Source organism: Elaeis guineensis, chromosome 3 (genome assembly GCF_000442705.2).
Source record: "Elaeis guineensis isolate ETL-2024a chromosome 3, EG11, whole genome shotgun sequence".
Taxonomy (NCBI): domain Eukaryota; kingdom Viridiplantae; phylum Streptophyta; class Magnoliopsida; order Arecales; family Arecaceae; genus Elaeis; species Elaeis guineensis.
Window position 1 is genome coordinate 124,821,847 of NC_025995.2, and position 25,467 is coordinate 124,847,313.

General features: G+C 40.8%; 1 protein-coding gene across 8 annotated transcripts; it reads right to left on the minus strand.

Moving 5' to 3' along the window:
* Positions 1–13,530: 13,530 nt before the first annotated feature.
* Positions 13,531–22,310, minus strand: LOC105040312 (protein IQ-DOMAIN 31). Of its 8 annotated transcripts, none has more exons than XM_010916794.3 (7): positions 22,060–22,310; positions 21,434–21,579; positions 16,444–16,731; positions 15,872–16,075; positions 15,210–15,269; positions 13,994–15,014; positions 13,531–13,770 (listed from the first exon to the last, which is right to left on the minus strand). In XM_010916794.3, the coding sequence occupies exons 2-7, from the start codon at positions 21,521–21,523 to the stop codon at positions 13,739–13,741; spliced, it is 1,695 nt and encodes a 564-aa protein (XP_010915096.2). In that variant the 5' UTR covers positions 21,524–21,579; positions 22,060–22,310; the 3' UTR covers positions 13,531–13,738. The 8 variants fall into 8 exon arrangements, with proteins under 8 accessions (XP_010915096.2, XP_010915092.2, XP_010915093.2 ...); XM_010916790.3 differs by having other exon boundaries at positions 16,444–16,734; positions 22,060–22,309; XM_010916791.4 differs by having other exon boundaries at positions 16,444–16,734; positions 21,434–21,608; positions 22,060–22,268.
* Between the last annotated feature and the right edge of the window lie 3,157 nt (positions 22,311–25,467).

Consider the following 25,467-nt stretch of genomic DNA (forward strand, 5'->3'; position numbering starts at 1 on the left):
TAACAAGATTGTGAGAAATAAATAATATATAAGATATTATCGTAAGCTTGAGAATGACATGAAGAATGTATACTTTGAAATAGATATCTCGAACGACATAACTTAATTTCGAGGACGAAATTATTTGAAGGGGGGAGAATGTAACATCCCGGCCCAATTGGGTCCAGAATCAAGCCAAAAATCCAAAGCCCATACAAAAAAAAAAGAAAAGAAAAAGAAACAGAACGGGAGATGAATTCTGGATGGAAAGAAGTCCTAGGACCACCGGAGCCCTAGGGACCTCTATAAATAAGCCTCTCCCTCTCTCAAGACCCTCCACCGGTGATCTTTGAGTCTGATTCCTCTCCTTTTCTCCGTAGAAGCTGCGGCAACCTCTTCCCATGCTCGTCGGAAAATAGAGTCGACGATGCTGCTGAAGCTTGAGGTAAACCCTTCTTCTCCTTCCTCTCTTTTTCATGGCTTCGTGCACCCTCTCCGGCCTTCAAAATCATCAGAAAATCCATGAACAAGGTGACCCCTGTTTTGCTCTGTTCGGTCGGGCCATTTCCTCTCTTTTTCGGCCACCGGCACCGTCGGTTGCGGCATCCCATTTCCGAGACCGGACCCTCATCTCTCTATCCCTCTTCCTTGAAGGTCTTGGTCGCTGGTGACCGGCCAATGACCGAAAAATAAAAAGAAAGGGGCGGATCCTCTGTTTTTCGAAAAAAAAAGGGAAAGCTTGCTGGCCAAACTCCGTCGCCGGTCGGCTTCGCATAGACGGCCATCGTTGCCTGACCTCCGATGAAGCCAGCCACCTCGTCAGAGCTCGGGTCACTGGAGGGGGGGACCTCACGATCTTCCCCTATTTCGGCCCAAGGGAGGCCGTGGGAAGAAAAGAAAAAAAAAAGAAGAAGAAAGAAAAAGAGAAAAGAAAAGAAAAGAAAAAGAAAAAGAAAAAGAGAAAGAAAAAAAAAGAAAGAGAGAATTTTCTCTCTCTCTTCTCCCTCCTTTCTCTTCCTCTTTCCTCTCTCCTCTCTCTATCTTCTCTCTATATTTTCTCTCTCTAAATTTTTTCTCTATTTTCTCTCTCTAGATCTTTCTCTCTTTTTGTGGATTTTATCTCTCTAAAATCTTTCTACTCTCTCTCTGACTGTATCACAGACTCTAGGATAAACTTGAGATGAAAATAAGATGATCCGAGATTGCTCCGAAATTCATGCAGTAGATTTGATCTCAGTCCGATCCTATTCTTAATTTATAATATTTGATTCATGTTAAGTCACTCTGATAGGACCTCTGATGATCTCGACCATGATTGTCTCATCGGAAGGATACGAAGATTCTCTCTCCACTTTCTCTCTCTACTTTCTCTCTCTAGAATTTTCTCTCTTCATGAATTTTCTCTCTCTAAAAGTCTTATGGATCAGTGGAAGATCCAGATACTTAGACAAATCCTAATTTTGGTTAATCCTGAGAGAGGTCCTAGATTTGTGTTATTAGGATTGATTATCGGATAATTTTCTCCATATATGATTTTTATATTTGATTAGGGTTATGAAGAGATAATTGTCTGCATATGATATCGAGTGGATTATTTTGTTAAAGACATTCATAAATCAAAGAAGAACATTGATTTTTGGTGCTTGGATCAGTCACCGGTAAAGGTAAGAATCTCTGTACATGATCATCATTATATATGTTATTTTACCGTTGGTTTTATTTCATTGATTTTGCATCGTTGGATTTGAGATCGATGAATTTGTTATTATCTGAGACACTGTTATTTATTTATGTGATTTTGAGCATGAGTATGTTATATCAATACAAATGTATCAGTGATTGATGGCATGATTATATAGGTATGATATATTTATTATACTACAAAATTTGAATTGATTAATGAAGTCAAATATTATAATTTCATGAAAATAAAAAGAAAGAGAAATATGGTTTGGACTGGCCTTGTTATATGGAATAGTTTGCCAGGAGCTTATGCCTGGAACAGCCCCCACAGGCTTATGTGTGGAAGAATATGATCCGAGAAAGATCATGAAGAATCTGATCCAAAAAAGATCATGAAGAATCTGATCCGAGAAAGATCATGGTCACTTTGATCCGAAAAAGATCATGAATATTTCGATCCGAGAAAGATCACAGAAATCAATCCGAATAAAAGATCGTCGCATGATCCTGGTAGTCCAAAGCCAAAGCCAAAAAGAAAAGGATTAAAGATGATGTGATAATAAAAGAAAATAGAAAGATAAGACATGAAACAATCGTTGAATAAAATTATTTCACTTATTAATATATGATAATGCATCTCTTTTGATAAAACAGATAATCTATAAATGTTTGCAGTATTCTGGACAGTGAACATCGACTTTTATGTGTTATTGCTTATCTTTATTTTCAGATTATATTATTATATTGGTGTGATATGGAAATTCTTACTGGGCTGTAAAGCTCACACCCCTTCATCTTTTTTTTCTTCTCAGAGTTACAGAATGCTTATGATTGGCTATGGCCTGAATTTACGGGTGAGCAGAAGGATAAATAAGAGTGTCATAGTATCTGATCAGAGAATTGAAGAAATTTAAATTGTAATTATGCAAAGTTTTATGAATTATTGTTAAAATAAATTATTATGGTTGATAAGGTTGTAATGATTTAATTTGGCCTTTCATATTCTTTAGGGCTTGCTCTAAGGAATGTGCGGCCATCACGTATCCGATCCGGGTGTTGGGTTCGGGGCGTGACAGCTTGATGGATCATAGTTGAGTTAAATCTCTTCATGATCTATACTTGTTCATATTTTATACCTTAATTAAGGGACACTATAAGAGAAACCATAGGAAGGCTCTCTAATTCATTGGTCTAATGAATTCAAAAGCCTTAGATCTTTTAGATAATTTATTTTTACATTTGATTAATTTACTGCTTTGATAATTCGTAATTCAACAAACAATCTTTTCTCTTTTTCTTTAAAGCTCGTCTAAGCAAGTATTTGAATACACTTTAAAATTCAATTCTTCGTGGGATCGATCCATACTCGTCGGATGTGCTACAATTCACACTGTGCATTTGCGATAAATTTAAGACACATCACTAGTCTAATGAATTCAAAAATTTTAGATCTTTTAGATAATTTATCTTGACATTTGATTAATTTACTGCTTTGATAATTCATAATTTAACAAACAATCTCTTCTCTTTTTCTTTAAAGCTCGCCTAAGCAAGTATTTGAATATACTTTAAAATTAATTTCTTGTGGGATTAACCCGTACTCGTCAGACGTGCTATATTGCACATTATGAATTTGCGATAAATTTAAGACACATCACCAATGAATACCCAATATAAGAGAACAAGACAAGGGATGAGAAAATATATATTTAAATTACATTTCTACAAATTAACACCAACATGATAAGGTGATAAGAATGAAAAGAAAGCATAGATATTTTATCAAGGCATTAGGGGACTCAGTTTTTGCCCTGCACCATGTATCATGAGAAATGAACTGACATCAATCATTTTTATTAGACTGTGTCAATAGAAGTGAAGGAAAGAAATCGGAGACAAATTGGAAATGATAGGCAATACCATCGGAAAAACCGACAAAAATGAAAATTCTTGAATGGAAGGTGTTGGGTATAAAATACCCACAGCCGAAGTCCTCAGCAGAATCTGCTCAAGTAGACTCCGCCCGGACTCCTACGGGAGCCGGGCTCCGTCCTCAACATCAGCTGCCGGTAAGCCTTGTCCGGACTCCTACGGGAGCCGGACTTCGCCTTTAACTTTAATTGCAGGAAGACTCCGTCCGGACTCCTACGGGAGCCGGGCTTCGTCCTCGACTCCAACGGCTGCAGACAGGCTTCGTCCGGACTCCTACGGGAGCCGGACTCCGCCAACAACTTCAACCGCAAGTAGACTCCGTTCGGACTCCTACGGGAGCCGGGCTCCGTCCTCAACGTCAGCTGTCGGTAAGCCTTGTCCGGACTCCTACGGGAGCCGGACTTCGCCTTTAACTTTAATTGCAGGAAGACTCCGCCCGGACTCCTACGGGAGCCGGGCTTCGTCCTCGACTCCAACGGCTGCAGACAGGCTTCGTCCGGACTCCTACGGGAGCCGGACTCCGCCAACAACTTCAACCGCAAGTAGACTCCGCCCGGACTCCTACGGGAGCCGGGCTCCATCCTCAACGTCAGCTGCCGGTAAGCCTTGTCCGGACTCCTACGGGAGCCGGACTTCTCCTTTAACTTTAATTGCAGGAAGGCTCCGCCCGGACTCCTACGGGAGCCGGGCTTCGTCCTCGACTCCAACGGCTGCAGACAGCTTCATCCGGACTCCTACGGGAGCCAGACTCTGCCAACAACTTCAACCGCAAGTAGACTCCGTCCGGATTCCTACGGGAGTCGGGCTCCATCCTCAACATCAGCTGCCGGTAAGCCTTGTCCGGACTCCTACGGGAGCCGGACTTCGCCTTTAACTTTAATTGCAGGAAGACTCCGCCCGGACTCCTACGGGAGCCGGGCTTCGTCCTCGACTCCAACGGCTGCAGACAGGCTTCGTCCGGACTCCTACGGGAGCCGGACTCCGCCAACAACTTCAACCGCAAGTAGACTCCGCCCGGACTCCTACGGGAGTCGGGCTCCGTCCTCAACATCAGCTGCCGGTAAGCCTTGTCCGGACTCCTACTGGAGCCGGACTTCGCCTTTAACTTTAATTGCAGGAAGACTCCGCCCGGACTCCTACGGGAGCCGGGCTTCGTCCTCGACTCCAACGGCTGCAGATAGGCTTCGTCCGGACTCCTACGGGAGCCGGACTCCGCCAACAACTTCAACCGCAAGTAGACTCCGCCCGGACTCCTACGGGAGCCAGGCTCCGTCCTCAACATCAGCTCCGGTAAGCCTTGTCCGGACTCCTACGGGAGCCGGACTTCGCCTTTAACTTTAATTGCAGGAAGACTCCGCCCGGACTCCTACGGGAGCCGGGCTTCATCCTCGACTCCAACGGCTGCAGACAGGCTTCGTCCGGACTCCTACGGGAGCCGGACTCCGCCAACAACTTCAACCGCAAGTAGACTCCGCCCGGACTCCTACGAGAGCCGGGCTCCGTCCTCAACATCAGCTGCCGGTAAGCCTTGTTCGGACTCCTACGGGAGCCAGACTTCGCCTTTAACTTTAATTGCAGGAAGGCTCTGCCCAGACTCCTACGAGAGCCGGGCTTCGTCCTCGACTCCAACGGCTGCAGACAGGCTTCGTCCGGACTCTTACGGGAGCCGGACTCCGCCAACAACTTCAACCGCAAGTAGACTCCGCCCGGACTCCTACGGGAGCCGGGCTCCGTCCTCAACATCAGCTGCCGGTAAGCCTTGTCCGGACTCCTACGGGAGCCGGACTTCGCCTTTAACTTTAATTGCAGGAAGACTCCGCCCGGACTCCTACGGGAGCCGGCTTCGTCCTCGACTCCAACGGCTGCAGATAGGCTTCGTCTGGACTCCTATGGGAGCCGGACTCTGCCAACAACTTCAACCGCATGTAGACTTCGCCCGGACTCCTACGGGAGCCGGGCTCCGTCCTCAACGTCAGCTGCCGGTAAGCCTTGTCCGGACTCCTACGGGAGCCGGACTTCGCCTTTAACTTAATTGCAGGAAGACTCCGCCCAGACTCCTACGGGAGCCGGGCTTCGTCCTCGACTCCAACGGCTGCAGACAGACTTCGTCCGGACTCCTACGGGAGCCGGACTCCGCCAACAACCTCAACCGCAAGTAGACTCCGCCCGGACTCCTACCGGAGCCGGGCTCCGTCCTCAACATCAGCCGCCGGTAAGCCTTGTCCGGACTCCTACGGGAGCCAGACTTCGCCTTTAACTTTAACTGCAAGTAGACTTCGTCCGGACTCCTACGGGAGCCGAACTTCACCTTTAACTTTAATTGCAGGAAAACTCCGCCCGGACTCCTACGGGAGCCGGGCTTCGCCTTTAACTTTAACTGCAAGTAGATTTCGTCCGGACTCCTACGGAAGCCAGACTCCGTCTTCTATTCCGACTGCGGGAAGACCTCGCCCAAACTCCTACGGATACCGGACCTCGCTACCGACTCCAACCGAACTTCGACCGACAAGTCTGGACCCCCTGGCAGGCCACAGTGACGGACAACACTGCTCCACTCCCTGCGGTGGACCCTACGCAGCTCCATCACTCCCTGACAGGCCGCAGTAACGGTCACAGCACTACTCCACTCCCTACGATGGGTCTCGCGCAGCTCCACTACTCCTTGGCAGGCCACAATAACGGCCACGATCCTGCTCCACTTCCTGCGACGGATACCGCGCGATTCTCCCATCCACTGGCAAATCGCGACAACAGACGCCGCTCCACTCCCCGTGGCAGACTCCACGTGGTACACTCGGTGATAGCCACGGGTCCACTCCACTACTCTTCGCAGCAAACTCCGCCTGACCCTGGGCAACCCACTGCCAGACGGTTACAGATGTCGCTATCAGGCTACTGCCCCCTCCGCCTATAAAAGGGGGGCTCCAGATACGTTATTTGATAAGCTTTCATCTTTCATCTAAAAACTCTGCTAAATTCTCCGTTCGAGCACTCCATTCTTGTTGAGGCAGAGAACTGACTTGAGCGTCGGAGGGTCTTGCCGGAACAACCCACCTCCGATTTAGACTTCTTTTGCAGGTCCCGGCGGCGACTGGACTTTCCGACTCCAGCTTCTCCGACGCAAGCGGATTTTTGCACCAACAGGAGGGTCATTCAATTAGGACAACATTCATTTAGTTTCTCGCAAAAATTGCAACTCTGAACATTTTGGAAGAAAAAAAACGTTAAACATGGTGATTACCCAATTCTTTTTACGATATATGTTGTGTTAACCACCAAGAATCAAGAAGATCGATCTCAAATTTACAGCACGCAAGAGAGACCACCGAAACAAAAGCGATCCTCGTAATTGACTGAAATTTGTTGCAAGAACTCAAAAAAAAGCCTGTTTGTAATCAATCTTGCTCAGCTTTGAACTTTTGAATCTTCCAAATGAATGAATTACCAAAGCATTCACCACTAGTTTGCATTAACTAAAAAAGAAAAACAAAGAAGCAAGCATTCATGAACTGAAGCGTGATTCTTTAGTTAAAAAAATCTCAACTTTCGCAGCGTCCAATCCAATTTCTACATTACATTACGTGAACTATCATCAAGAACCAGGAAAAAGAAAGAATGAGAACCTTAATCTAAATTACGCAAGACAAATTTTAGATCCCTGGTGACATCGAAATTTCCTAACGGAAACCAAAACCCAAAAAGCGCAACGACCGTCGAAGACATCAATAAATTCGACAAGATTATAAATTTAACTCCCATTGACGAAAGAGAGCAAAAAAGAAACGGGGAAGATAAAAAGAGGTGAAATTCTCCGACCTGGAATATGTGGGGTTCTTTTCAAGAAGAGCGTCGGCCTGGGTGACGAGGCTCCGAAGGACAACGGCCCTTCATCCACCCTCTTCTTGTTCTGGATTCCACGTCTTCTTGATTCCTTTGCGCTCTCCAGAGATAGCAGCAACAGGTAGTAATATTACTTCTTGAACCAGACCTTCAAGGACTTCACGTCACTCCTATATGTAGATCACGGACCCTGTGCAACGAAATGACGAAATTGCCCCTGTTATTAGACGTCTTACTTGAGGACCATCGCACGATTGGCTCGGAGTAGCAAACAGAAAACAGCCTTCTGTAGGTAGTGGGGCTCTCAGGTCGCATCCAAAGTGTGTTTGTTTTATGGTAATTCTACCGTTGTGACCTCCGGAAACCACCGCGCGGTGAATGGTGTGCAAAGGCCGTTATGTATGTGGGCTACTAAAGCTGTTTCTTGTTTGAGCAGAGACAGCTTAAATGCTTCCTGAGTCGACTTAAATTGACTGGTGGACGCAGTGCTCACCGTGAAGTCCAACACAAGGCTCACGTCCGTGAGAAGCTGGATCAGCTATACTGCCATCTGTCTCATCTTATAATAGGGATATATCGGCTGAAAGGGAAATGCAGATCATCTAACTTTTATATATATATAAATGTTTAGCTTGTCAAACCAAAAAAAAAAAATGGTAGCCATTTTGCGATGATTATAAAGCTAATCACCTATCAATTTGAGTCTTCACGCATGCAATAAAACTAACTAAAACAAATGGCACCTTGTGTTCCTTTGGATGACATTGTCACTTAATGGAATTTTTTTTTTTTTCTTGGCACAAGAAAGCTAATCCAAACAAATAAACCGTTGCACTTGCTTCGACTATGTCATGATGCGATTGTTTGATGGGTTGCATGTTCTCAACCAGGTCTGTGGGTGAAAATGCCCGTTATTTTAATAATGAGTTGGGGAGCATCTCGGGTATTGAAGTGTGATGGTGCAGGAATATGAGTCCAAGGTCTTGCTCAAACAATTCAGGTAAAAACCAACCACGCAAGCTATAATCAAAGAATGGATATACATGTGACCAAAAAATTTGATTGGTCCTTGGAATTGTTTATGCAAGTACTCATGTCTTAAAGAAGAAAATTGTGGAACAAGATGAATCTGTTCTCTCCGTCGGTCTTCTCTATTGTTAACGGTGATTTCAATTGTATTCTCACTGCTGAAGATAAAAAAGAAGGCAAAGACTTTTCTTTTGATCGAGACATTAAAGAATTCAAATCCTTTCTCACGAGAACTAGTCTTGTTGATTTGACTTTTTTGAGCCAAAATTTACGTGGTGTAATAACAGGTTGGGCTTGGCCAGTGTCTGGGAGCGTATTGATTGGAGTTTTGCTTCGGATAGCTAGTTTAATCTTTATCCTAAATCTAAAATTTTCATCTTCTTAGATTTGCTTCCAATCACTGTCCGATCTTGCTAAATTTATCTGATTCTCAAAGGAGAAAGAATATTCCTTTCCAGTTTGAAAAGATCTGAATGTATATCGAAGGTTTCTATGAAGCTATCCATAGAGCTTGGAAGTGTAATGGCAATCACTCCCGAGATATCCGGCTTTCTATACTTCTTCATGATACTAGAAGAGCTATTAATAGATGGAAGCACACTGTAGGCAACATCTTTGCCAAGGGATAGTGCTTGTATGACGACATTGCCCGTTTCCAACTCCTTGAATCTCAACAAAATGGCCTCACCGACCAACAATATTTTCAACTCTTCAACACTCTTAGTGAATATAATAAAAATCTTCACATGCAAGAAGTTCTTTGGAGATAAAAATCTAAAGCCATTTGGTTGAAAGAGAGGGATGCCAATACTGCCTTCTTTCATAGATGTACTATCTTGAGGAGGCGAAGAAACAAAATCTCGATGATGCAAAGGGTCAATGATAATCTGGTTGATCAACCAGCTGAAATTCATGATTTATCTTTTTTTTATTATTTTAAGCTCAGATGGACAGCACAATCTAATATCGAGGCTATGGCTACCCTATCTTATTCTCTTCTGTATCTGATGAACAAAACCTCAGTCTTATAAAAGCTGCCTCTATTGATGAGATTGAAAATGCTCTGTGGGATATGCATCCTGTCAAAGTCCTTGGGTCGGATGCTTTTCCTACATTTTTCTTCTAAGCTTTTTAGCAGCTCAAAATTAAGGATGATGTGACCTCTGCTATATAGAATTTTTTTCTCCCACTCTATGATGCCTGACCTGTGAAGTATACTTATATCACTTTGATTCCTAAAACTTCTAATCCGATTATAGCTAATGATTATCGCCCTATTAGTTTGTGCAACTCGGTCTATAAAATTGTGGCAAAAATTCTTGTGGATAGATTAAATCTCTTCTTCATTCTTTGATATCTATTGAGTAGGGGCTTTCATTTCTGGCCCCAATATTTCTGATAATCTTCTCTTAACTTAAGAGATCATGCACTTTTTAAACAGGACAGCTCCTACTAAGAGCTTGATGTAGGTGAAAGTTGATATGGAGAAAGCTTTGATTAGGTTTCTTGGCCTTTTCTCTTTATTGCGCTATCTCACTTTGGAATCAACCCTACTTTTATAAATTGGGTTCGGATCTGCATTACTAGCCCTCATTTTGCATTACTGATCAATGGTTCTCCTTCCCGATGGTTTCTTGCCTCGCGAGGTCTATGACAAGGCTGCCCACTATCACCATACTTGTTCATTATGAGTTCGGAGATTCTGTCCACTCTTCTTAAGTATGCCATTTCCAATCATCTTTTGAGGATGTATAAATCCTCTAGAGGAGAACCAATAGTTTCTCATATTCTTTTTGTCGATGATTATTTGTTCATTGTTAGAGCTATTGTCAAGAACGTGGGCTGCTTAAAAGCTATAATGATGCCTACTGTTCTTTCTCTAGCCAAGCTATAAATTTGACTAAATCTCACCTCACCTACAGCCCCAAGACCTCCAATTCTAATAGAGCTCACATTCTGCGTATTCTTTCAAGTCGGCAAGCCCAAGGTGCCTGGACATACTTGGGTCTCCCTTTGTCTCATCGACGGCTGAATGCAAGGGATTTTGCTTTTCTTCACGCAAAAATGACCCAGAGAATTGCATCTTGGCAATGAAAAGTTCTCTCTTTAGCTGGAAGGGCTGCTCTACTGCAATCTGTGCTCTCATCGTTTCCACTCTATACCCTCTCTTGCCTTCCTGTTCCCAAATTTGTTCTCTACACATTGGAAAAGAAATATCAGACTTTCCTCTAGGGCCACTCCATTGATCATAGAGGAATGCATCTTGTGGCCTGGAGTAATGTATGTAATTCTAAACAGCTTGGTGGGCTGGGAATTGTCTCTCTTGATACTCGACGGAAAATCTTTCTTTGCAAGCTTGCTGCCCAAATTGTCCTCAATCCCACTTCCCTTTGGGCTATTGTTGTTAAATCCAAGTATCTTTTTGCTGGTTTCTGGAACTCCTATATAAAGCCTAGGCATATTTCCTCAATCTGGGCCAAAATCTGTGGAGCTGCTGCTATTATTAGGTATCAGTTCATATGGCAAATGATCGCTCTATCAACATTCTTGAGGATCCATGGCTTACTTCTATACCCCTTAATGCTTGGCCAACTTTTATTAATATTGACTCACCATTGGCACAGCTTTCCGTGTCTGAACTCATTGCCCCTGGTCGAGTGTGGGATGAACATAAGATTGGTTTGCTCTTTCCATCTAATATGATAAGCCATAGTGCTAAGATCCCTATTACTATTAATGAAGGCCCTAATCAGATTACTTGGAATTCTACCAACTCTATGCTCATCTCTCTCAAGGATCTTTACCCTCTGGTTGCTCCCTCTCACCAGCTGGGTGGGGACTCTTCCTTCCAATGGATTTGGGGCCTTCATTTGCCAATGAGAAACAAATATTTTTTGTGGAAGGTGATTTGGCAGGGCTTACCTTGCAAAGTTATTTTAGCCTCACGTGGTATTATTAATGTATCTCATACTTACTGTGATCTCTGTGAGGATACCATGGAGGATATTGCCCATGTTTTGTTTGAGTGCCCATTTGCAGCTAGCTGTTGGGTGCAATTCCATCTGTCTGCTACTGATAACACTCGTCCGGTTTCTTTCCCCCACTTGATCACTCTCATGTACTCTTCTGTTTCAAAAAATTTAAAAGCTCCATGGGCTACCCTTACTTGGCAGATCTGGAATGCTAGAAATAACCGTATTTTCAATGGTTCTATTAGTACTCCTACCCAGATATGGCTGAAGGTAAGGTTTCTTCCGCTTATATTATGAGGGATGCTGGAGGCACTATTTTTGCTTTGGGAGCTAGAGCCTTACCTCCTTCATCAGTTTTTTATGCCGAATTAGTGGCAGCATGGCTTGGCTTGTTGGTTGCGGTCACATATCTTAGAGCATCTAGTATCTGATTAGAAGGTGACTCTATGAAGGTTATTTTCTTGACTAAGTGTTGTTCACCATATGCTGCTAATAATCTTCCCATTTTAAATGATATCCTCCACTGGTTGGCTTCTTGTTCTAATTTTAAAGTTTCTTACACTCCAAGAGGAGCAAACCAGGCTGCTGATTTTGTTGCCAAGGCTGGTCTTAATGAAGAACAGGATGACATTGCTCACATTGTTTCAAACCCCTATTTCCAATCTATTCTGCCGGCTGATGTTTCAGGGAACAATGCTTTGAGAAGGGACAATGCTTTGAGAAAGGATCGACATGTATTTCCTTGCCATATGTCTTCTGCTGCCGGTTCTTCAAAAGGGAAAGTTTTCAATCATGCAACCTCTACTCCCTTTCTCTGCTATGCGCCATTTTGAAGTAGAACTCCATTTTGCTGTTTCCTGTATTTTGATTTTTAGTCTTTAAGCTGTTTATTTTCCTCTGTTTCTCGGCTGTGTATATGCCTCTGTTTCCTCTGTTTCCAGGCTGTATATATGCCTCTGTTTTCAGGCTCTGTATTCTCTCCTTTATGTTTAATGCAAGCTGTACTCCTTTAATTTACCAAAAAAAAAAAAGAATATATATATATATATATAAGTATTCAAGTTGTTTTTGTTTCTGAGTTATCTGGTTTATTGACTGAGATTTTAAAAATTTGATCATTTTTAAATAAGGCTGATGAATAAATGGAAAGCTCAGGTTTCGTCCTAAAACTTGTGATTTGATGTCATTTTCATCTACTATAAATGGTTTAATTAAATTTTGGAATGGAGTTCCTAAAACGGCTGGCTTGTTTAAATTTTTTACGAGGATGAAGGATGTTTTGAAACAAATTCCTTTGTTGAACAAGACATCAGATAATTTATATTTTTTCTTTAGCTCGGCTCCACTTGCGATGTTGAACTTTTCCTTTATTTTTTCAAAATACTTGATAAATTTTTTTTAATAAAAAAACATCTAAATAAATCATAAATATACAGAAAGAATTTGAACCTTCGTCCTTGATCTTATTACTGATAATCATTATTTTTACATAACATTTTTTTAAAAGATTAGAATGGAATAATAATCTCTATTTTTCTACCCTATACTTCATCCTTGAGGACTGAGTCCAACCAGGATTGATTCTCCATCAGGGATCAATTCTCCATCCCCTTATCCAAGTAACGACGAATGCTACCGTCCTACCAAATACTCGACTCCACGCTGACATTCTAAATAACTCACGAGGAAAAAAAAGGCAGAGGATACAGAAAAACTAAATAGTAGGAGAGTTGGTCATAGCTCGTATAGCATGGCCGGTGTAGCTGATGTTCTCAACAAAACCATCCAACTAAAATCGCCACTGATGTTCTCAAAAAAATATACACATATTTGGAGCCCTCGTTACGGACCAACCTTGTGATAAAAGCTGCAGTACAGAACTCAACCACCTTGGAATTACATCAGCTTCGATAAGCTACCCAGAAGATCATTAAACACCTGATGTAGAACCTGCCCGATATTCACATCAGCATATGTCCAGGAATTTGTTCATGTAGGAAAAAGTACTGGGATGATTCTGAATTTAATAAGTGGTCCCACAGTTGTTCGACATTTAGAAAATTCAAAGCAGTCTACCAAAATGACCAACAAGGCAAATCCAAAAGGCATTTTTTTCTGTGCAAAACAACGTTCTGTAAGCTGAAGCTTGTGAAGAACACAGAATTAAGCACACCAAACCCCAGTTAATAATAAGTTATTACGGATTACAGGACAACCCTACATCACAAACAAGCAATGAACAGGGGAAAACTGCAGATAAACCACAATATTTTGCTATTGTAAGAACTGGAACCCACTTGTCATCACCTCCTCCAATCTACCTGGATTGCCTTCCCTGCATTTAATAATGAAAAGAAAAGGGGAGTGGTTTCATGATCGTGTAGAAAACGAAAGTACTCAAGCATCTCCAGAAGGAATAGCAAACAAGAGAACTATCAACTTCTCATGTAAAATCATGAACCTATGCACTTTAAAAAAGAAAGAATATGACCCTGACAAAAGCAAATCCAAGAACGTAGTTCCCAAAAATATAGGTAGAGTTGGTCAAAAATCATTACCATCTCCAGATGATGTCAGAGATCTGTCATTTCTGAACACCCCCTTGCCACTTGCTTGAATCAGTTTCTGTGTCCGTGGTGATTGTGAGCTCTGCTTTCCATTCATGGAAGATGGCAAAGAATGGCGACGTGTGGCACTATTTTTCTCAGCCGAATCTGACCCAAACCTTGGTGAAACTTGTCCCCGTAGTTTTGCCTTGGCAGATTCAGTCGTTTGCATATAGCTCGGTAATTTTGGTGAATTCTGCAAACCATTCTCTGCATGATGTTCGGATTTGGATGAGAAAGAAGCCCTCCTCTTGCTGCTTTTCTGGCTTCCATCGCATAGCTGTTCATCCTTCATGCTCAAATCCCCATAAACCGCAGAAAGATTATCTTCTTTACAGATATTTTGCGATGGGGTCAATTCAAGAGTGGGGCAATCATCTGGTAATGTATTCATAGGTCCATCTGATGCCACCAGTCGTGCAGTTTCCACATCAGGTTTATTCTCAATAGTCACTGCAGTATCTGTCTCCACCTTGTCTGCAGAATCCTCAATGCTCTGTTGCATAACATCAGAAGGGGAACTTGACACCTTCAAACTGCGAGGTGGTATCTCATTTTCAATATCCACCCTGTTAGAGGCTTCTGTTGTCAAATTAGATACCTTCCTTAAATTACGCTTGGCCTTTTCAAGCTCAGTTTGTGGGCTTTCCTGTGCAGAATCAGCAGGGGAGATAGGTACTTTCCTCAGGTTGCGTTTGGATTTTCCAGATTCAGTGGTGACATTTGCTGGCCCAGAGTCAGCATTTCCAGCTGAATTCCTATGGAGTCTACGTTTAGATCTGCCTGATTCACTTTCCATAGCACTAACACCCCTTCTTGCCTGAGTTTTCAAATCAACAGCCTTCTTTGGTTGAGGGAGCGGTTTCCAAATCCGATAGGACGTCCAGCGCTCCATCCAAATCAAGACTGAATTGGGTTCCCCATCACCATACTTGATTTGCATAGGTTTTGTAACAGGCGACGTAGAAAGAAGCTATAACAATGGAACAAGTGATAGATATCCCTTGTCAAATAAATATATAATGAACATGATTGATGCTCAATATATATTCTGGAAAATCATTTAAAAGCTTCTTTGAGCAGCTTGGTAGATATTGCTTAACAGATATAAGTATATGAAGAAGCTTTTTGAAAAACATGATCTCATCATTAACGCAACACAACTTACCTTACGAACAAAAGCATTAATTGACAGTTTCTCATTCCAAGTTTTCAACTGTTTAGCATCCTGAAAAAAAAAATAAGGCAATCTTCAACAAGGAGGTGAGAAAGTTCAATAAACTGGTGCAGCCATTCCAAGACCTTATAGTGAATTGATTAAGGTACAAGTGAAATATTCCCAGCTCTATTTAGATTATAAAATAAAACAAAATGCATGCAAGCATGTTGGTCTTGCAATTTTGAAATATTGCTGTTGCAAAAAGCTGAATGCACATTTGCATCCATGCATCCACTAATTGCCGACCTTCCCTTCCCCAAACACGCAAGACCACATTCTCACAAGGGGCATGTATGTCAGTACAATTGCCCAAGAGAGTGTGAAACAAAAGGAATTAGTAGCTTCATTGCTCCAGCACTATATCCAAGACCTTGTTTTCATAACACATCAGCAAGGCAACCGGACTAACAATAGCTACCCAGTTATGATCCCACCAGTTTGACCAACATCGCAATCAAACAAGATTATGTGGCAATTTTTTTTGAAGTAGTGCATCATTGACATCCACAAGCAGGAGATTCATTTCAGAGAAAGGAGAGAAAAAAGAACAAGTTGCACATCCACTAACTTAATTCTTTAGAGTTTAGAAGTTCCAAGTTAAGTATATCTACCACATTTTTTCCCTGATAGCATTTTGTATTGACTTCAAGGCCAATACCGGAAAGCCTGACTCGCCGCCCACGAATCAATGCTTGTAACCTAACGACTCCCTGCAAAGAACGTAGAGTTACAACTGCTTGTCTCCTCACCAAGTGCCCGCGAACTAATGCCTGCAGCCTTATGATGCCCTTAAGTGCACGAAATGCCCTGCGAGACTGCATCAAAATTATACAGATATCAGACAGCATTGAGGACTTTTTTCCCATTGACTTCTCCCATATATCTATCTGTTCCACAGTTTGCCAAAGCAGTTAAAAAATTAGAGAGAGAGAAAGAGAGAGAGATTGTTTCAGATGCTGAGAGAGGGAAGGAGAGGGATATCAACTATGATCTCCCTAAAAGAGCTTAAAGAGTAAAAAAAAAAATATTGACGAGCACATTATTGAAATAATGTGCAATTTGGAGTGCATGCAAATAGGAGTGCATTATCCTGGCCAAAATGCAACATAGATGAAGTGCGAGGAAGGAAAATTGGAAATAACCAAAGTAAATGCAAATTATCATAACTCCAAGCAAAAGTTACCAGATAACCCCTGAAGGCTGCTTGCACCTTGGTAGCAGCCTGCTCTTCCTGAACTTTTTCAGAGTCCTTTGATATGTCAGGACCCATCGTTCCTTGATCATCTGCATCTTGAACCATGGATGATGGAACTGCTCCAACAACCATACGATCAGGTGTCCCCTTTTCTGGTTCTGAGATGATATCATTAGCTTTGGCATTTACAAGTACTGATTGAGATATCACTGGCGAATTCACAACCTGAGCAGATGGTCCTTTTCCACCAATATTCTCTTTATCATTTACAGCTTTCTTCTAATAGAAATTGACAGATTGGTTAGTCCTTGCAAATACAATCAATTCTAGCAGATGTAGAGTGGGCATACTAATGCATGACAAAACCATTTTTTTGTGAAGAAACTTGACGATAAACTTTAGCAGACTCGAAGTAGAGAAAGAAACATTGAAATATAGAAATATACACAGAAAACCAGCATTTGATTTCCAGAAGGCATATGTTATTCCTCATCTCTCTGACTTCACGTAGAGTAAAAATGGTTTTCAGACAACTGGTTAATTCTGTGATATTTCCCACTAATAAGCCCCGTACAGCTACTAACAAATGCATTTTCCAGCTTAATAGTTCTCTTCAACAACTGCACTTGATATTGCAAGTTTTTTTTGTTATCATTTAATGGCCCCATCTACTGGTTATGCAACTAACCAGCCAGACCTTGCACCATAGGTGACTGACCAATTTAAGGCAAGACCTCCAATAATTGTCACCACATAGCATTGCAACATGGAAAAAGACAGCTAATATATAGTATCGAAAACTTACTAAGAAGTTTTGACTATACTAACAATCCAGGCCTCCCAAGTGAAAGTGATGTTGAGTGAACATATCTGACAATTTTAAATTAAACGCAAAAGGTTTAAAATGTTAACAAATCTTGCACACGTGAAGATGCACAGACCTAGCAGCAAATATTGAGTACCTCAAACTTTTCTACTGCTTAATCAGGATTCGTTAGGTTCTCGTGACATACTTCAAAAAGCATGATCCCATTTCCATCTGGGAACCATTGCATTGCTGATGAAATACAGCAAGACTACAGTCCTTTTGTTTAGTTATATCTGGTAAGCATAGGTTTCTGGTCATCTCTAAAAGAAGAGTAAACAATGCAGAGAAAGTTCAAATGCTCCAGGACAGCGAACAGATTTCAGAGAATGGTATTAAAATCACAAAACAAATCTACGCCGACTTGTCAATGCCAAAGCTGTTTGGTGCCAAAATATCAGGGAGGAGACAAGTTTACTGGACTGCATCCATCACATACAATCTCAAGCCAAACCAAGCTCTCATAAGTCTGACATCACATGAAGAAGAGGCTGAAATAAAAAATGAACTTTTCTTTTTTTTTTTTTTTTTTTGGTTTTGGTTGGGGTGGGGGGCGGCGTGTTCTCCCAGAAACAGTGAGACCTCAGCAGTTGTAACTTTATAACTGGCTCAAGGGTCGTCCTGAGGGAAAAATACAAGATCTCCAACACATAAGTAGAGGCAGAACAAGAAACCCCACCACCACCATCATCATTACCCCAAAAAAAGCCAGAAAAAATAAGACCTAGAAGCAGCAACCAAACATACATGCACTGAAAGCAAACAGAAGGCAAAACAAAAGTAAGATATCTAGCCATCCATAACTAACTGATCAATCACCAATGCTCCTTTTCTTTTCCTTTATATTGGGTCACAGACCCGAAAGATGATCATGTTGATATCTTGTGACTTAATTTCTCCGCAGCACGCGGAGGCAATATTTCTTTAAAGTCCATGCATAGCAAATTTCATGGGATGGAACAAAGAAAAAGCAAGGTTAGCTCATCCACTGCCCTAATAAAGGGGTAAGGAGAAAAGGGATCAACAAAAATAAATACTGGGAGGAGAAGACAGCAGCAGAATTAACATTAACAACAAGCAACTCCTTTGAAAAGAAATATGCCTCATCAAGGAGATAATTTTTCCTTTAGACTCCTCTGATATCAAATCAAAAAAAGAAAAAAATATATATATAAATTTCAGTGATAACGCTGCTTTTTTTTTTTTTTGGTGGGAGGGGGGGTTGACCCAATAAAGTGAATACTAAGCTATATTACACTCAATAACATGAAATACATGGACCCCACAAGGTCAATTTATTCCTAAAAATTATTATCCTAGTAATTCGATGTCCCCCTGTATCTTGCATGTTCAGAAATTAAGTAATAGGAAGCATGAATGAACCATGAGCAAGGTGCATGATATACTTGCTTCAAAGGTTTAACTCTGAACCCTAGTTATATGTGGCCTTTTCTGGTAAAACAGATTAGCCTCTTACCATCACCTTTTCTTTCTCTCCATGGAAATATGATGCAGAATTCTATAAGAGAAAATTATATGATAGACAAAACAACTTAGAGAAGTAATCCAAGCCCTCAAAGATAAACATATTCCCTTCCTCTCCAACATAACTACCTAATTGTGACCAACTAATCTTCCATATTTTACTTAAACCAAGTCAAACCATCTTACTTTTGCTAAATTAGGTCCTCACACTAAAGTAAAGCAGCCAAGACAAACCTTAGTTGAGTTATTGCATCCTTTTCAATCTGATACATTCTTAACTGCATCAATGCATCTCAGTTAGCATTAATAGAGGGTTATGACCAATTAAAAATTTCGGTCATTGTTCCAAGTTGAAACATTGATTAACTATAGGCATATCAAGTAACAAATGTCTCTAATTCATTGCCCAAAATAACTTGTTTACTTAGAAAGACATCCACTCTCTATCCCCAGGAAACCTCATCATACTGTAGTCACTGTCAACTCGAAGGAATGCAAAGCCCTAATGTAGGGGCTGTTTGGATGCCACTACAGATTATCCGGTTGATTTATCTATATATGACAAATGCTGAGAATCAGTAAATAGTGCAAAGAAAACCCTTCCTATTTGAGAAACTTGAGATCAAATCCCAAAAGGATTGGGACACCAGGAAACACCTTTTAAGTGGAATACAGTATCTTGTTTTTTCAGGGATTGGGTGCTCTGTGGAAGACAAGAGCACCTATGTTCTCATCAATTTACTTATTTCCAGTCACCGCTCCCTTCCTTAACTTTGACCAACTGTTTAGCTTAACTCAAGGAAAAGTTATGCCTGCATCCAGACAGGCCCTTGGAAACAAAGCATTGTTTGAGGATCTATTATAATCAAATGGCTTGGTTTTCATGTATAATCATCAAATGCCCTTAAAAATCATTGCCTTTGTTGTGGAAAACCACATTGTAAAGATACAGTATCGCTAGAATGGCAGTCTGTTGAATATAATGCAACCCATTACATGATAGATCGAAGCCTAATAGTCTCTTTGAGTTTAGAGAAGCCAAGTCCCAAGCTTATCTCAACTCTAAAGGGTGATGCAGAAGCTTATAAATTAGAATTATTTCTTTGATGATTTATCTTTTATGTGCTTCCTCCAACATTTGATTTCAGGTGTCAACTTTTGTAAGTGCAATGATAATCCCCATCTCTTTCCCTATTTTTTTGTCATTGCCATTATATCATGGTTACTCGAAAACACAAAAGCTATGATAGGAAACTCCTGATCTCTTTGTTCCCCAGCATTCTATTTAAATGTTTCTTTTGGATGATTATCTACCAAAACCTCTTTTTAATCATATAACTTTCAACTGATCTCCTTAGTTTTGGCTGTAATGTTCACCTTCCAAAACAACGTATCCAATACCGCCAGAATAGGACCACAAGAACAATACCATAACGTTATGGCGAGTTTTCAACACTGGTACTAGTGTGTCAATATGGGATGCAATCCCATACCCCATGTTGGTAACCGGTGCCATACCATTCAGACAAAAAACTGGAACGAGATGCAACACCAATATTTGAAACCTGGTCCCAAAAGACGAAACTTTATGAGCTTACTACATGTTATGGCCATTATGGTTGGATTGATTAACCTTGTGTCCAAATAAACCATCAGATCACAATATGAAACAATAATGGGGGCTTTGAAAAAAAGAATGAAACCTATAATCAAGGGGAAGAGATCCTACAAAATTTAAGGACATCCTTCCATTAGAGAATTGAGACAATGAAGCCCTCTTGTCCTCAGGTTAAAGCCATATGCAATGCATGAGTGCTACCTATCCCCCATGTCATCCACTTTTAACGTTCCTTTGTCCTCCAAAAAGCAAAGGATGATACCTCCTAACTTAGAAATGCATCAGCATTCAGAAGACATTAACCTTAATCACTTCCTCTCAACAGTCAAAATCATCCCATCAAAACTTACTAATACCTTGATTGGTATTAATGACAATGCAACCATCAAGAAGCTCATCTGATGTTTCAATGCATTCCCTCCCCATGAAGCTACATCTTTTGAAGCCATTATTAACTCTAAACTCATGATATTCATCATCTTAATCCCATATAAAAGAAGGCTTGCATGATTTTCATCACCTCGGTTCTTTCTCTGTTGAAGATTCTTAAATCCATCATATAGAGAAGCCAAATATACACCAACCTGACCAACCCTCCACTTCATCTTCACTGCAAGGCGACCACACCCCTTGACAAAACAGTGAGATGGCATGCATGTAATGCTTTAGATCTGTTTGGTTAATCTAGGTACAAATGTATGCACCAATGAAAAATCAGAAATGTTACAGAAAGTCATGCAGACATCATCACTTGAATTAATTGGTCATGGTGAGAATAACGTGTGGCTAAAGAAGTGCACAAACAAGCAACTTGCTACTATGGAAGGCTTCCTTAATCAGCTTAGAAAGCAAATGATCGAAGCCATATGTAACACATGCAGATCAATTATACCAAGTGAATCTTTACCTTTAAAAAGCAGAAATCTGATCATTAAACTCGTTTCCATGCACAGAAAATAAATCATAAATCAATTATTGACATAAAGAAAAAAAGCAATCCAGTTGCATACCAAAGCATCCCTTCCTTTCGATGCATGAGATCTGGATGATTTCTTGCCAAAAAGCACCGTCTTGATCCATCTTCCAGGAGACCTCCCCATCAGCAGAAACTCAAGATCCTAAATTGTTATATCTCGAAACAAATCCTGTCAGAACCCTTCATCACAGCACAGCATGTAGCACAAGCTACATCAAGTAAGGAAAAATCTAATTCATAGAACGAAAGGCAGAGAAATGACTTGTAACGTGAAGGAAACGATGACTCAACCGATCGCCTCAGCACTTCACATTCTATCAAAAAGGTCAAAACGTTTAAATGAGAGAAAAACGATAAGAAAGGAATTTGGAAAACCTACCCAAAAAACAATTACTTGTTAGGATAAAGAAGACCAAAACAACTATCGATAGGCATAATCCAAGCTTTTGAGACCAAAACACCCACAGTATGTAGAAAAACAGCTCAAATCACAAGGAAAAGTGAGAAAGCCTGAATCCGATCAACAAGAACACCATTGTCAGTCCAAGAGCTCGACCAACAGTGTCCGAACTCCAAATCCAATACACATGAAAAGGACAAAACAAACACTGAGTGAAATCAAATAGAAAAGAACAGAAATCCCATGGATCTGAAGCTTACCAGATGAGCCAAGATACCGGAACCCTAACTACACCTTAACTTCCACCGCAATCAAGAAAGGGGAAAAATGGAGAAAGAAAAAGGAGAGATCAGACTAGGTTTCAGATCTCTAAGGAACTGATGGAAACCCGCAACCAACAAAAGCAAGTGAAAAGAAAAAAAAAAAAAGTAAAGAAAATAGAGACATAGAGAGAGGGGGGGGGGTTGGAGGGGGTCGGCAGAGCGAACGAACATGGCATCGGGAAAGCTTTTTCAAGAAAGAGCCGTTGGATGCCATGAGCAGGTAGATATTAAACAGTACAAACAAGAAGATATGCAGCCCCAATATAAGTCCCAACAAAGGTGAAAACCAGCTTTGCGTGTAGGTGACGTGGTTTCTCGCGGACCGGATCTCCCCGCTTTATAAGTGTTCACTTGTTTCGATGGCATTGACGGGGCCGCATAACAGAAAACTTAATTTTTTTGACTTCTCTCGGACTCCATGGTATAAGTATTAGCCGTTATCAGTCCTCATTCCAGAACTACCCTCAATCCTAGCGCCAAGTGCGAGTGGTGCCCTGTCTCCCTCTGATGAGTGGCTGGATCAATGACCGTTCATATTCGACCTACTTTTGGCGGAGAAAATGTAGCAACTGGATCAGTGATTTTCGTTTCCTTGTTCTGAACACGTCCTGTTAAGGGTATTTATGTCATTTCACTGTCATATGTTAAGGACTCCGGCCGTGTAGTCTGTAGTGGAACTCGGTGGTCAAATGACGCCTGGGAGGGACTAAGGACCTAAGGTGCTGCCGAAAGGAGATGCATTGAATAGATGGAACGATAGTCCGCATATAAATTGATACGCGGGCAATGAAACCACCGCCGACGTCGTTTCTTTCGAGTGGATCCTGACCGCCCGCCCATATAAAGCATGCTTGCAACGGTAGATCGAACACCCGCATATAACCGCTAGTAATGGAGACGCTATATTTGGACACCACGCGGCCTCCATCGCTCGGACGCGTGGGCTACAGAAAATCACGTGCGCCCATTATAACCCCGACGCGTTATGATGGGGCGCGTGCTAAACGACGGATCTTTATCGTCCCGGCATACATCCAACGGCTCAGATGGTGCAGTCTAAACCAACTTTAACTTTCAACTTTTCCTTTTGGAAGGAGCTGGCGTCGGATTCGCGAAAGACAGAACAATCTTAACCGTTTATCTGATGCACTCTGACAACTGGCCACCTCATAATTCGAGTTCCATTTTTGGGTGCATCAATTGTACGGTGAAGATTATTGGATAAAATCAGAGTCCTTGAATAAGTTCTTGTAAGTTCAAGGCTAAGAGATGTGCCGAAGATATCACGAGGGCATGTATGTCTGTCTGTGCGTGTGTGTGTATATGTGTGTGTATCAACGACGGCAGATTAGCCGTGGATGAGGAGAAATTTTTTGAATTATGAGAAACCTGCATGCCTATAATTTCATGACAATTAGCATTATCTTATCATTAGAGGACATCATCCAAAAAGCATAGGATATTATGAATCCTTATCACTGAAATACATAGAGATAAAAGTGATATGGATATTATCCATTCGAATTCATTTTTATATCCAAATCAATCCGGATATGAATAGAAATTTGAAGATCCAACTAATATCCATATTCGTATCAATATCCGTCAAAAAAAATAGATATGGATATGGATAGATAACTATTTGATCCGTATCCGAATATCCGAATCTATATATAATCATATATGATTTTATATAGCACTTATTAATTTTTTAAAAAATATACAACTTTATAATCACGTTATCAACTTGATTTATCATTTATTTAGTGATATCTTTGATTCTCTAGTCATAAAGTTTAATTATCTAAGTAACATCTATAATTATATCTATACTTTCAGTATCCGAATTATATCTGCATCCGTTTGAAACAATATTGATATAAATTTTTGTATTCTAATAATATTCGTATCCGTATTTATATTTATCAAACAAAACAAATATGAATAGGGATATGATAGTATTGAAATCCCATTCTAAAGATTCTTGTGGTTCCAGAGAATCCAGCTACAATGATCCATATCCGATCCAATTTTAGTCCTATGAATATATACAACAGGATGCAATAACACACGAGTACGTTCGTGCTTACTGCAAATCATCATATCATATAACATGGGTGTACATACACATGCACAACGAACGACTATATAGAGAGAGAAGATATCGAGCATAACTAAGGTTGCAAATGGGTCGGATTGATTCGTGATCCGACCCTATCCAATTCGGTTAAACCCGATCCGGACCCATTTAAAAGACCCATGGAGCCGGATCGGATTCAAAAATTGAATCCGTTCTCTTTCTTAGGTCAGATCTGGATTTTCTGAATTTGGATCTGACCCGATCTGTGGAGACTTTTGGATTAATTTGAATCTTAAGAAACATGACCCAACTCGATCCGATCCGGACCCAAATATAAGATCCGAACCCAATTAGAGTGACTCACCCAAATAGAAATTTGGGCTTAAACCAAAAGGTTTCAAATCCTTCGGTCTTCCCTATTTGATTTCCAAACTAAAAATCTCCAAAACTAAAAATTTTTCAAATCCTTCAGTTTTTTTATGTAACATCTATAACAACCCGAGGAGGAAAGATTGGATGGATTCTTGATAATTTAAATGAAGCTTCTTACTGGACTCAGTTTTCTAAACCTTCTGATTTGTGTTTACTGTGCCATAAGGTACAAAAGCAAGAGGACTTCTTGAATTTCAATTCGTTTTGTTGACTTTAAAAAATTTCAAAATATACTTTAATGTGCACAGATGTTATGTCCTTTACAGTATATGCAGTCTCATTTTTAATCATGTACAAGTATTCCTCTTGTATGATGTTTTAGATTGAGATAATTATATCACTATATATAATTTTTGTTTTCTTTCTTTTGTATGGACTTCTAGAATATTGACTCTTCTAAAAAATCACTTGTTTCTTTTTGCTATCCAATACAATTAATTATTAGAAGTTACAATTGAAGGATTGAAGAAAAAAAAAAGAAAAGAGGCTTTTTTTAGTTATCATCGAGCATTAGTATTATCTGATGGTAGGTTTCAAATAAATTAAACCTATGATCTGATCCGATCCAAAGCAGACCCGTATTTTATGGATTGGGACCGGATTATATATAGACCCGATCCGACCCGAATGATCCAATGGATCAATTAATTCGGCTATAGATCTGATCCGATCCGACCTAATTTTTTATCGGGATGGGTATGGATCCAATATTAAGATCCGATCAAAAAATAGGATTAGGTCGGGATCACTGAGGATCCGGTCCGACCCGATCTATTTGCAAGCCTAAGCATAACTATCAAGGGATCATGTTGTATTTTTTGCATGAAATAATG

Bases quoted from the DNA above. Each gene is read 5' to 3' on its own strand.
- LOC105040312 (XM_010916790.3), bottom strand. From the start codon at position 21,523: ATGGGGAGGTCTCCTGGAAGATGGATCAAGACGGTGCTTTTTGGCAAG. The intron at 16,735-21,433 runs GTATGCAACTGG...AATTTCTATTAG, and splicing joins CGAAAGGAAGGGATGCTTTG to AAGAAAGCTGTAAATGATAA. The intron at 15,015-15,209 runs GTAAGTTGTGTT...CCATTGTTATAG, and splicing joins TTAATGCTTTTGTTCGTAAG to CTTCTTTCTACGTCGCCTGT.